This window comes from Lactuca serriola, chromosome 4 (assembly GCF_051521515.1).
Source record: "Lactuca serriola cultivar US96UC23 chromosome 4, Lser_US96UC23_V15, whole genome shotgun sequence".
In the NCBI taxonomy this organism is placed as follows: domain Eukaryota; kingdom Viridiplantae; phylum Streptophyta; class Magnoliopsida; order Asterales; family Asteraceae; genus Lactuca; species Lactuca serriola.
The window spans coordinates 392,979,025-392,993,116 of NC_136411.1; the positions used below are offsets into that span (position 1 = coordinate 392,979,025).

A 14,092-nucleotide genomic window follows, 5' to 3' on the forward strand; every position below is an offset into this window, starting at 1 on the left:
AAATCCTACATGTCTTATCTTTATCAAAATTCAAAAATTAATTATTATATAGTATCTACAAATATATTTTACTAGGTTGGAGACTATGCATCTTTAAGTTTGATAAGAAAATGAAAGTATGAGCACTCACGTTTTTTAAGCGGGATTGAAGCTCATTTTGCAAGCTTAAAATGAAAAAAGTTACAGACTTTGTAATATCATCAGAGCTAGAGTAACACGAATGCGAAGAGATTTGAGTTAAAATTTGCATCCGTTGAAGTAAATTATGTCCTTTAATACGTGAACTATGATTGCAATAGGAAGAGCAATTTAAATCATCAAAAACTAACAAATTAACAACAGATTACATTACGCAGACGAAAAAAAAAAAGAGAAAAAACGTACCACAAAATCATGAACTAAACAATTGAAATTTTGGCGCCAGCTTCTTCAAGTTGTTTCTTCGCATCTTCAGCTTCATCTTTTGATATTCCTTCCTTGAATTTCTTCGGAAGTCCTTCAATGAGCTCTTTCGCCTCTTTAAGCGCCAAGCTCGTCATAGCCCTAACGACCTTAATCGTCGCAATCCTCGCATTACTCGGAACTTCATCAATAACCACATCAAACTCCGTCTTCTCCTCCACTACTGCCGCCGCTTCTGCTCCCGCTCCTCCAGGCGCCGCCACAACAGCGGCAGGAGCGAAAGACGCAGCGGTGACTCCGAGCTTGTCTTGGAGATATTCGACGAGTTTCTGTGCATCTGATAGCGTTAGATTCGAGATTTCATCTCCTAGCTGTACTACCTTCTCCTCCGCTACCACGGCCACAGGACGGAGTAATGTCGATCTGCGAGCGAGTTTGGTTGTTCGGAGGGGGAATTCTAGATTCTGTTTGGGGAAAACTAGTGATGAAGGTGTAATGAGAGCTGCTGTGGAGGGTGAAAGGCGAGAGGATGAACGTAGGGTGACTGTAGAAAGTGCTGAAGATGTTGCCATTGAAGCAGAGCTTGAAGAAGAGTGAGGGGACGAGAAAGATAAGATAAAGGGGTTGAGGTTTGGTTGATTTTGAGATAAAATGTATAGAGACGTTCGAATTTCTTTTCAGTGCAAAATGCAAACTCAACCCTAACTTTAGAAAAATGTACATTCATAGTCTACAAATTTTGGTTCTACAACTATAGTCCCAAGTTTTTAAAATGCGAGAAACTATTGCATTAAAACCCAAAACCAGAATGTAATTTAATAGGTTTTTAGTACTGCTGACACAATGGATACTTGGAATTGGTTCCATACATAATCTAAACACGGCAAGCACAAAACTTTTAGCATACATTTGGTATAAAAAGAAATAGAATTAGAGATATTAAATTAATTTCGATTCTTTGTTGTTTGATATTGAGAATAAGGAAAAGAGAAAAAATTGATTCTCTTTCCACCTAATTGATTCTTTATTTTTCGTAGAGAAAATATGGGAAAAATAGAAGGGCAACCTTTATCCACTCACGTTCAAACCCTACAACGTCTATCTCAAGACGATTTCCTATCTATCTCAAAACAATTTTCCCTTCTATTCAGGATTTTGGCAGCCAAAGTTATCTAGTTCCCCTCACATCCATGTTTTAATCATTTCCTCTCTCCTATGAAGATTTTGCGTCTAGTGCTGTGGATTTTGAAAACCAAATTCTCCAATTAAGGTATTTTTTATCTCTTTTATCTCATCGATATATTTGATCTTGTTAACTAATTTTGTGATTTTAATTAACATGGTATATAATCTTGTTTTTATTTAATGTTAAGTATCATGCGTGCCTTATTTCTGTTGATGTAATTGATTGTTTGTCTTTTAATCATAATATAAGAGTAGCAAGACATTACACTGAATTTTTAGATGATAAATAATATGGGACCTAATTAAGGGGACAGTAGGTATGGGTAAGGGTGTTCAAAAATATCCGCATCAGAAATATCCGATTCGAAAATCCGAAAATCCGATCCGAAATTTCGGATATCCGATTTTTCGGATTCGGATACGGATAAAGTTTCGGATATTTCGGATATCCGATATCCGAAAAAATAATTTTTCTTTATTTTTTAATATTTTAAAATGAGAAATTAGAAACATTGTAATGCTTAATGGACTAATGTTCCCCACCATTTTCAACTTTTTCGTGACCATTCTTTCCAAACTTTTATTGCAAACCTTTCCATTTACGATCGTTATATATTTGTTTATTATAATCCTGGTTCGTTGACTTATAATAAAAAACTATTAAGTAAATGCTACATATATTTATTTGTTGCTATCGATATCCATCTATGTCGTCAGATTTAACATAGTTGCTATTATTAATTTTAAGAGTTGCGGTGATTTTACGGATAGGGATGTTCAGATGTGAATATTTATTTAAAATTAATGAAATTCGGATATCCGATTTAATATCCGAATCCGTATCCGAAATTTTGGATACGGATTCAGATATCAAAAATCAACTATCGGAATATTCGGATATCCGAATTTTCGGATATCCGGTTTTGAACACCCCTAGGTATGGGCCTTTTGTTTTTCTCAATAACTTAGTTTGGAACTCAAAATTGGATAGATTAGTAGCTTCTCCTAATGTAGAATAGCTATCTTAAGATAAGGAATTTCAAGAATTGCATCTAAATATTTGAGTTTCTGTAGACATTAATTTGGTTTAGAAAGGGGCAAAAAGGGAAATTTGCAGCATTTCAAGGTTGATAGAAGATCCAAACACCAAATAAACCCATTTTACTCGGGTAAAATATTTAAAAAACAAACTCCAATCATGAATATTATTGAATTTTTAAAAAGACAAATATACCCACCCAGAAAATGGCAACAGTAGTTGAATACAAAACTCTCATCTATTTCCGCATACTACACACACGTTGTTGGTTGTGATACATATGACAACAATACCAAAAGGAATAAAACAGCATCAAAGCAACACTAAGGGTAACAGAGAGTGTACCTATATTTGCAATACGAACCATAGAAGTGAGTCTGACTGCCAAACTGCAAATTTGGTTCCTGTATTTTTTAGAAAAGGTGTGATTTAAGTCCCTAAACATTCAATTTTGCATAGATGGTTAAACAACCTATGTATTTTCAGTTGTTAGGCTCTTCAAGCGCCCCTCATATACCTGATTACAAAATGAGATATAACAACATACTTATTTTGTATGCCCACCCTAATGAAAAGCTTAGGATTCATCAAAGGAAACCCTATAGATTCCCTAAGTTCACAAACCTAATATGGCTTAACCTACAAAAAATGGTAATAAAAAACTACATGATCTATCTTTATTCCATTTCATATATAATCGATGTGAAATTTGTCCCTGCTCCTGAATCTCTTCTTTCAGAGCAGAATGGAGCAATCTCTTCTTTTAGGGTAGAATGAAGCAATCTCTTCTTTCAGGGCAGAGTGGTAAAGTCCTGTAAACAATAAATTAAGACAATACATGTAAATATCCAAAATATAGCATTTCAGTATTTCTTTTTTCAAAAAAGAACACAATCTGATTTGACCAAATTCCGACACCTCTAAATTCAAAGAATCCTTTTTTTATCAGAAGAAACTTTGTCAAGAAGCAAAGATCAACAGGGAATTATGTGTTACCAACACACAAAAAAAAAACCATGAAGCTATCCGGATGGATAAGCGACTCACTTAATAGTAGCCTTGTCATACATTCAGTATACAAAATGTTGTAAATTTTATTCAACTTAGTAAGTTTGTAACAATATATTCTAGAAAAGAAACATTGGATAAGAAATCAACTTTATTTTATAATCAACATGTATGACGTTATATTAATCAATGCTTTATAATACTTAACAATAATTTTGGAAACAAACTATAAGTTGTAGCAATCTATTTTTCACAAAATACCTTTTAACTTTGAAGAGCAACTCCATATTACAGCAGATACAAATGAACAACTACATCATGTAACGTTGGAATAAGTTACCATCCCGACTGAAAAACGAAGGAAAAAATCATATTACATTTATCAAAGGAAAAATAGAAATATTAGAACATGTAAATCTTTTATTATTGAATCTTAACTCTCAGTATGTGTATTTAGTCAACAATGTACTAATGTAGGTCACAATTGTTGTTCAAATTCAAACAGAGGATAATTAAAAAATAATGATCAACATTTGAAGTGCAACTAAGTTTCACCTAAAATCACAAATATAAATGGAAGTATGGGATATGTCAACTATTTTGTTCACCTGTAGAAATTTTCCCATCAATAAAATCTAATAAAATCAACTTGTTTTAAGCAGTAGCACCATACAACGGGTGTCATGGATGATGCCATCAATAAATTCCAATAAACTCAATGTGGCCAAGGGCTTTCCAGGTCATGGCGATACTATTATGATCGATTGTTTTGTCCTTAGCTGGCCACGACATGGCCAAAAGCATGCCACGTCATAGAGGTCATTGAACGTTGACCGTTGACTTTTTGGTTGGCTTAACATTGGGTCAAACTTGAAGGAATTGGGTTATTGATCAAGGTTCAACCTTGGTTTGGTGCTAGTTGGTTCGCAGGAGCGATCATAGTAGGGAGTGAGTGTGTTGCGGTGTATCCATAGGTCTTCGATTCGGGTGAGTTTCCTCACTATACTATGTATTATAGTGTATATCCTTGTATGTTAGGATATAGAAGTAGTGGTATGTTGGTTAGGGTACTAGTAGGTTGGTGTTCGTTGAGTGGAGTGCCTTAGGGGTTGTATGTAGTCATGTAGGATAACCTGAGAACTCTTGATCTAGGCTTCCTTTCATGTTCCTTGTTTGGTTGTGGCTCTAGAGTAGGATCAGCTGTTTGGATACCTATCTCATCTCTAGTTATATATAGCTATGCATTCCTTGGAGATTTATCGGTAATGATGTAGTGTGTTTATAAGGCCTAGTATGCGATAGTTATTTGTTAGACAGGTAGACTAGTGTAGGTAGTTGTCTGTGTTATATGTTTACTTGATTTCTTGTTTGTTACATATGTTGACATATTGTGGTAGGGTGGGTTGAGGTGATGATGCTTTGTGTTGTAGGCCAAGATACTCGGGAAGGCCAACGGTGTACTATATTCTAGGGTGCGGGCCAATTGTATGTTGTAGGCATGGGAGGGGGAATAATCGTGGACTGGAGGCTCAAGTGAGAAGTTAGGTTGAGGTGGTACTGTTTTGTGTGTTGTAGGCCAAAAACCCAGGGGCAATCCAATCTTATGTAGTGGGCATAGGGGAAATCCAGTCTTATGTTGTGGGCTTGGGGGCAATCCGGTCTTATGTTGTGGTTATAAGGGTAATACAGTCTTATGTTTTATGTTGTGGGCCCGATGTTCATGTATTGTTTGTATATTGTGGTGTGTGGTTTTTGGGGGAATTCAGTAAGCTTTGGCTTATAATTGTGGATTAAATGTTTTTTAGGTACAGTTGGTGATCATGCAAGGTTTGACCTTGTGTTGTGGTCCAACAAACCTAGGGGCAATCCAGTATTATGTTGTGGGCACGAGGGAAATTTAGTCTTATGTTGTGGGCCCGGGGGCAATCCATTCTTATGTTGTGGGCCAAGGGGCAATCCAGTCTTATGTTTTATGTTGTGGGCCAGGTGTGCATATATTTTTTGTATATTGTGGTGTGTGGTATTTTGGGGGAATTCATTAAGCTTTGACTTGTAGTTGTGGATTAAATGTTTTTCAGGTACCGTTGGTGATCGTGGGAAGGGGAAGGCATGATTGTACACACACATCAGCAACAATGGAGATTCAGTAATATTTATATTGCTCGGATTTAAAACAACTGTATTTTGGAACCAATTGGTTTTAATAACTTCCATTTTATGTATATGATTATTATACTTTATTTAAAAATGAAATTTTTTTCTTGTGAAAATGCTATGTTACACAAAAGATGGTTACCAAACAACCCTAAGGTTCCGAAGTTGCCCTAAAATCCAAGAACATTTCTTCAAGGCACTTCATGGCATCAAATAAGAGAAGATGATGTGTAACATCCCAAAATTCAAGACTACAAATTTCATTTTTAAATAGTTTATTATAAAACCAACAGTATAAGAAAACATCCATAATAACATCTCATGTCAAAACCAAAGTGTCAATAAACAAAACATGTTGTCATAAACAATATCAGAGTGTAATCCCAAAGATCTCATGTGCGGAAAATCATAGTGTGATGCGTTGCGATCGAGCCGACTCCTATCCTTTGAAAACGAAGTACTTGGAACCAAAACTGAAAACCGTAAGCACGAAGCTTAGTGAGTTCCCCCATCATACCACACACCATACAATAACATACTGTCAGGCATACCGGGGTGCCCGACCTACCCTTGTCAGGCATATCTGGGTGCCCGACCTACCCTGCTAAGCATACCGGGGTGCTCAACCTACCCTGTTAGCCATACTGGGGTGCCCAACCTACCCCTGTCAGACATACCGGTGTAACATCCCGACTCTCAGGTATAATATTTATATATTTATTTTGGGATTTAGTGAGTGACTAGATGAGTTGTATGTCCGACTTGTCGAGTAGAGTCAGATTGGTCACGTGGGTTTAATGACCAACTCGCCGAGTTAGCTTTGTGTGAGGAAACCCTAAATCTCCAGGTTTTTGTCTTATTTAAAGGGCCTTAATCCCTCATTTATGCCTCCCTCGTCACCCTTAAGTACTGTTGAAAACCCTAATCGAGTTTTAGCTTGTTGTGTGAGAAGGAGTCTTGAGCATTTTAGTGCAACTTGAGAGAAGAAGAGGAAAGCATTAAGGCTTGGAGCAAGGTGGGACATTTGGATCTAGAGGTTCTCAATGGATAGCTTTTGTTTGAGGTAAAAAAAAATGCTATATTGATCATTTTTCTTGTGAGATCTTAGTTTGAGGGAGTTTTATGGCTTTTCCCCATCCTTTTTGTGTTATTGAGTCCCTTGAGCATATCTTGAGGTTGAAACCTTGGATCTAGATTGTAGGAGGTCTTGTGAGCCCAAAGACCCAAGCTTTATGGAGCTAGAGGCAAGCCTATGAGCACCAAACCCTTATTGGAGCTTGTATTGGCATTATGGAGCAAATATGACATGCATGAACGTAAAGATCGAAGCTTTACGTGACATTTTTTTGCCTTGAGAGACTAGATAGAGAGTTTGGAGTGGTAGATTTGCCTTAAAACGTCTCAACGAGTATACAAACTGAATGGACTCGCCGATTCAATGAGCTGACTCGACGAGTCGGCTAGGGTTTTCTCGATGAGACTAAGCACGCGGTAACTCGCCAAGTTGAAGGGTCAACTCGGCGAGTTTACGGGTCAACTCGAAGAGTTGAGTTGGACTTTCATCAGGGTTCTGAGGAACCGAATGGACTTGACAAGTCGCATATATGCACTCGACGAGTTGGGTCAACATGGACTATTGACTCGAATGTTGACTGCTGTTGACTTTAGGGTTTGGTCAAGCTTGAGGGATAGAGATCATGGAGGGGTAAAGGGTCTTTTACCCATCCCAGGAGTAAAAGAGGGACTATCATGAGTTTATTTAGAGTTGTTATCTTTAAGTGTTAATTAGAGATGCTTGTTACATGTAGGTGGGAGTTAGACTGCTCGAGGGGTATTCAGTTTCCTTGCTTGCTTACGAGATGAGTCTTCTCACTATACTTACCTAGAGTGGTAACCTTTGTGCGACCGGAGGGTCTTATGTGATTATATTGAGTATTGTGATATCTTGCATTATGTCTTTGTGATTTATGCTGTGTATTATTATGAGCTTACTGAGTTAGGATTGGAGGGTCCATCCGAGTTGTGGGACCGGAGGGTTCCACTGAGACACATTGATCGGAGGGTCTTATTTGAGTATAGCCATGAGAGGCTAATGAGATGTGTGTGGTATTTTGCGGAACTTACTAAGCTTCGTGCTTACTGTGTTATGTGTTATATGTTTCAGGTACTTCTCAGGATCACGGGAAGGCGCCGACTTGATTGTACACACAAGGTTGAGTTACATTTTGAGGATCTTGGATTGTGTTTAAAACATTTTCTGAATATGTGTTTTGAAAACATTATCATTTGGGGGGTTTTGTGAACTATGTTATGAGAATTACGTGATTTTTAAAATGAAAAATTTGTTTGAAAATTTACGGTGTTACAAGTTGGTATCAAAGCCTTGGTTTGAGGGATTCAGATATACCTTCGGGTGTATTTGGACTCAAACTGAGGATTTGAGATTTTTTTTCAAAAGAAGTGATTTTTCCAAAATGAGAAAGAGTTTAAGAGAATAACGAGATGGATCATTGTGTACAATCAGCCAGAGCCCGAAAGATGATTTCCCAGAATACCCTTACTTATTTGTGTCATGAGATATTTATGAGATGTTAGGCATGCATGCTAAAGGATAGGCTAGGTATTTCATATTTAGGGCTAGAGTTGCCTGATTTGTGATGCCTTAGTCTAGGAGTTGCTGCTATCTGTTGTTGCCTTGAGTATGTGTTGAGTAGGAGTATCTAGCAGGAATCCCTTAGAAAGAGTTCTAAGTCGAGGGTTAATCTAAGAGAGATATCTAGATGAGTGTATGAGGAGTCTACTAAGAGAGTAGTGTAATATCCGTGAGAGATAGAGTACTTGTGAATTAGGATCCTAGGAGGAGGACTTGGGGTGACTACAGGTTGGTGTGGAAGGGAGTATTAGGCCTGTACTACTGAAAGCACCGGATATGTATGCAACCCAAGTAAGAATCCTTAGGGTACTAAGGAGCATGTAGGGGAAAGAATCGAGTGTGAGTATTCTCGAGCGAGTCTCTGATGATTTTTGTGTTGTGTTTCGGAGACATCATGGTGGGTACGCGCCACAACCCTAAGAGCAGTGGGACTAGTGACGAGTAGATCCGCAAGATCATCCATGAGGAGGTGGCCGCAGCTATTCGAGAGGCGATACCGAAGATGTTTGGATCTATTAAGACCACCTTGATCGAGACTTTTGATGAACGAGATGCCACTGCTACTGAGGCCGCTGTTGCCACAACCACCGCAGGAGTTCAGCAACACGAAACCACCAGAGTTTGATGGGACACAAGATCCGATTGCTGCTATGAGATGCATCTCTGATATTAAGGGATGCTTTTTACACGTGTTCGTTCCCCGAGCATTTGAGAGTTCGGTTTGCGCTGAACCAGCTTTGCATGGGAGCGAAGGACTGGTGGAAGTTTGTGACAGCCATCTTTACTCCTGCAGACCATGCTGCAGTGACGTGGGAGAGGATTAATCAGTTGTTTCGAGATGAGTATGTTCCCCAGGTGGAGAGGGAACGGTTGGACCAGGAGTTTCTGTCTCTCAAGTAGAAGATCAGAAACTGTGACTGAGATTTCGAGGATGTTCCATGAGAGGGCGCTGTTTTTCCCTGAGCACGTATCTATCGAGCAGGCACATGTGATCCAATATTTGAGCATAATGAGGAGGGATATAAGGGAGTTCCTAGCAAACTCATCGTACAGGACATTGGCTGAGCTTCAGACCAATGCCAGGCGGAGGGAGATTGAGCTTGAGTTGCATACCAGGGAGGAGGGAGAGTCCCAAGGGAGGGACCAGAGACCAGTGCAGTCGCAACCAACAACGAAGAGGGCTATGCCTGGTGATACAATAGATAGGGGCTAGAAGGTCTGCACTTGTGGTAAGTACGGCAAGAGTCACAAGGGATCATGTCGGGCAGGGATTTGCTACAAATATGGAAAGGAGAGGCGCATGGCGAAGGATTGCCCCAAGGGGTTTGCAGTTTGCTTTTACTACAACCATACAGGCCATCGGAAGGCCGAGTGCCCTCAGCTCATTCAGGGATTAGCTCAGGGTTCTGAACTTGCTATTTTGCGTGCTACTGATAGTCGGACAGTGAAGGCCGAGGTTCCGAGGGCTCGTGGGAGAGCTTTTCAGCTGACAGCGGAGGAGGTCCGCGTAACACCCAATGTCGTGGCTGGTACATATTTCCTTATTTAATTATTTTGAGATTTGTTGTGCTTATTATGTGCTATTTATAGGTACTTTTATTGTGAGTTCTGTACCTGCCTTGGTGTCATTTGACTCGGCTGTGAGTCGATCCTTTGTGTCTTTAGCTTTTAGTCGTCACATCAGTATCCGACGTGAGGCGTTGAGTCGACCTCTGAGGGTTTCCATAGCAGAAGAGCATGCGGTTTTTGCTACTGATGTATTCTGAGTATGTGTGCTAGAGATTTTTGGTGTCGAGTTCCGATAGACCTGGTACCTATCGCGATCGGTGATGTTTGTGTCATTGTGGGCATGGACTGGTTGAATCGGTTTGGAGCTATGATCGACTGTGAGCGTCAGATGGTGACTATATGAGACCCTAGTGGGGGAGTGCTTGTGGTGTATGGCAAGGGTACCAGATCTGGGTTAGCTTTCTACTTTGCTGCCAGAGCGAGACATAGTCGACAGCATGGCTGTATGGGCTTTTTGGCATATGTGATGGATACGCGGGTTGCTGCAGGGAGGCTGAGTTCTATCTCTGTGGTTCCGATAGTGTGCGAGTTTCTGAATGTTTTTCCCGAGGAGTTGTCGGGAGTGCCTCCCGAGAGGCAGGTGGAGTTCAGGATTGATTTGGTTCTAGGTGCGGCACCTATGTGACATCCCCTAATTTCTCGGCCAGAAAATACCGATTTAATTTATGCTTTTTAAAATAAAACCAGAGAAATCTTTTTAAAAGAAGTTGCGGAATTGGTCCCCAAACAACATATGATAAAAGTTTATCAAAACCCTTCATTAAGAAGGTATATATTTTCCATATATATCAAAACCTCAGGATGTCATGTTCCGATACAGATCAAAAGCATAAACAAGACATTATAAGCCTTTCAACAGTTATTTACAACTACTGGCCTATAATCCAAAAATCTCTCGTCGTACTCCGACTATGCTCGGGGTCCACTACCTGTAACATAAAAACTGAGTGGGTCAGGCTTGGGAGCCTAGTGAGCATATAGGGTTTTCAACCCACAATACTAATATACTTATTAAGTTCACCAATTAACAATAACCCTGATTACCCATTCCCGTTGTCCTCACTTTACGTCCTTAAGCACCTATCACAAGGGACCTAGCCTAAGGATTATCATCGGGATGGACACTATTGCTAAGGGGTTTCCTCAGCCATACATGTCCTAAAGGCAACCATGAGGGGGATGGAGTACGCCAATGAACATTTAATTCATCAACACCTACAAGTTGCGAACCTGCTAGTGTTCCACTGGACTGTCTAGAAAGGTCCGTGGTCGTCATCTATACCCTGCTAGATGACAACAACAACAACAACAACAACACCAACAACATCGAGGCCTCTCACCATTTTAACACACATCAACTATTTCATCTACCGATGTTCTACCCAACATATTTTGTAGATAAAATACATATAGAGGTTAAAACTTGTATAAAACGTTTATTCAACAGTCACCTCAAATAAACACTTAATATAATTACACATAGCATGTATTTTATAGAAAATACTTCATATCTAGGTGTAAGATGAAAGTGACTACACACTCACTTGTTTTGATGAAAATCGGGCAGCAATTTGTTTCCTAAGACGATCGTTTCTAATAAAACCGGGAGTTTTATTGAGAAACCGGGCTCTGCAAAAGTCGGGCTTCGAAACCGAAAAGATAAATTTTCCGGGCTTCACGGGAACTTCGTGGCGTATTCCGGGGCTTATAATTGATACCGGGGCTTCGGGGGATGATAATATGAAAGAAATATGGAGAAAGGGGCTAAAAATGACAAGTTTTGAAAATACTCCCGGGAGGTCTCGCACCCTTCTATTTATAGGGGGAGGCTTCTGATCGGACGGTTAGGAAGAAGACACGCGTCGTACATCCGAGGGCTCGCAGGGAGGGTGGCTCGCACATGGTGTGCGCATGCAAGGGGCTCGCTGGCAGTCTGCGATTGGATCGAGGTCTAGGGTCCGAAGTAGAGGGTTCGTGGCATGCTGTGAGGGCTCGGTCTCGTGCAAGAAGGTATGTGTCGCCTTCTCAGTGGACCACTTCGGATAAGGCCACGTGCTCGGATGACTCAGCAGGACACGTGGCACTCTTTCAGCGAAGGTGACGTAGCAAAACGTGACTATGCGAATTTTCTCGATTTTCGCGCCAAAACTTCTAAAATCCATAACTTTTGCATACGAGCTCCGTTTTTGACGTTCTTTATATTCACACGTAGCTAAAATTACGCTGTACAACTTCCGTTTAGACTTCGTCGGCTAATTTTGACTTTAATTTTTATATTATTATTGTTAACAGACCGGGACAGGAAATCCGTTAAAAATTCATAACTTCTTCATCCGACGTCCGTTTTCGGCAGACTTTTTACCGTTGTGCTACTAATGACGAGACCTTCAATTCTCGTTTAGGTTGTGTCGGCTAAAAATCGCTCGATCTAAAATTCGAGTTTTTAGTTGTCTACTGCTAAGCTGAAACTTCGAAAAATCATAACTTCCTCATACGAAGTCAGATTTGGGCGTTTTTTTATCGAACTTCTCGGTTTAACGAATACTACGAATTTCATTTAGATTAATAAGGCTAAAAATTAGTTTATCAAAAACTCACTTTTTACGACATTCGGCACCATGCCGGTTTTGTCGCGAAACTTCGACATGTCATAACTTCTTCGTTATAACTCGGATTTCGCCATTCTTTATATCCCCGAAATCCTTGTTTCGACCACTACAACTTTATGTAAAGATATCGGGCTTATCTCAAACTTTGATTTTGACGCTTATTTTTATTCTTAATTAATTAAACCCTAATAATTAAGCATAAAACACATAATTCACATAGTATTCACATAATTCCTTTTCATTTCTTCAAAATGAGTTACAAAGTTTAACCTAGACTATCACCTCAATATAAATGCCTAGGCTAGAAACACGAGTGTTACAATTCTCTCCCCTTTAGGATGATTCCGTCCCCGGAATCACATATCACCAAACAACTGCGGGTAGCGACTCATCATGTCACTATCCGTTTCCCAAATGAGATTTGGTCCATTCGTATGTTTCCAACGCACAAGCACTAAGTTGACCATCTTGCGTCAAAACTTCATAGTCTTACGGTCAACGATTGCCTCAGGTTCTTCGATCAACCTCTTGTTTTCATCCAACCTTAACTCAAAAATCAGAATTATGTCGGGCACATCTCCCGTGAAATTTCTCAAATAACACACATGAAAGGTGTTATGAATACCCTCTAGTTCTTCCGGTAACTCTAGCTTGTAAGCTTGATTCCCGATCCTCTGAAGAACTTTAAATGGTCTAATAAACCTTGTACTCAACTTTCCCCTTTTGCGAAATCTTATAAGTCCCTTCCACGACGAGACTTTAAGTAAAACCGAATCTCCAACTTCAAGGGTTATCGGTTGTCTTTTCTTGTCAGCATAACTCTTTTGTTGATCTTGAGCAGCTAACATCCTTTCCCTTATCTCTTTCAACTTTTCAGCAGTCTCATGGAGTATTTCAGGTCCCATAAACTGCTTTTCTCCAGCTTCCAGCCAACATGATGGCGTTCGACACTTTTCCCCATACAAAGCGTGATAAGGTTCCATCTTAATGCTTGAGTGGAAACTATTATTATAGGAGTATTCTACTAGAGGTAAGTGTTCATCCAAGTTACCTTGGAATTCTAAGGTACATGCTCTCAGCATATCCTCCAATGTTTGAATCGTTCATTCGCTCTGACCATCGGTTTGCGGATGGTAAGCTGTACTCAAACACAACTTAGTACCCAATTCCTCTTGTAGACTCCTCCAAAACCTTGAGGTAAAATGACTGTCACGATTGGATACAATCGTTAGCGGAACACCGTGAAGCCTCACAATTTCCTTCACGTAAGAATTCGCAAGTTTATCCATAGACCATTTCTCTTTGGCTACTATGAAATACGCACTCTTAGTGAAGCGATCAACGACCACCCAAATCATGTCGTGACCGTTCCTTGTTCTGGGCAGTTTAGTCACAAAATCCATGGTGATGTCTTCCCATTTACCCATGGGTACGGGTAAAGGTTCTAAACTCTCATACGGTTTCTGATGTTGT

The 14,092-nt window shown here is 39.8% G+C and overlaps 1 protein-coding gene and 1 long non-coding RNA gene across 2 annotated transcripts; one reads left to right on the forward strand and one right to left on the reverse strand.

Annotated features, from left to right (window-relative positions):
- Window positions 1-308: 308 nt before the first annotated feature.
- LOC145097884 (large ribosomal subunit protein bL12c-like) lies at window positions 309-1,062 on the reverse strand. Its single transcript, XM_079035545.1, has one exon. It carries the CDS (start codon window positions 972-974, stop codon window positions 399-401), a length of 576 nt encoding a protein of 191 aa, XP_078891671.1. The 5' UTR covers window positions 975-1,062; the 3' UTR covers window positions 309-398.
- A 403-nt stretch (window positions 1,063-1,465) lies between these two features.
- On the forward strand, window positions 1,466-5,887 carry LOC145097885 (uncharacterized). Its single transcript, XR_013704519.1, has 3 exons — window positions 1,466-1,672; window positions 5,440-5,620; window positions 5,713-5,887. It is a non-coding gene; the product is annotated as an uncharacterized LOC145097885 (long non-coding RNA).
- Window positions 5,888-14,092: the final 8,205 nt, after the last annotated feature.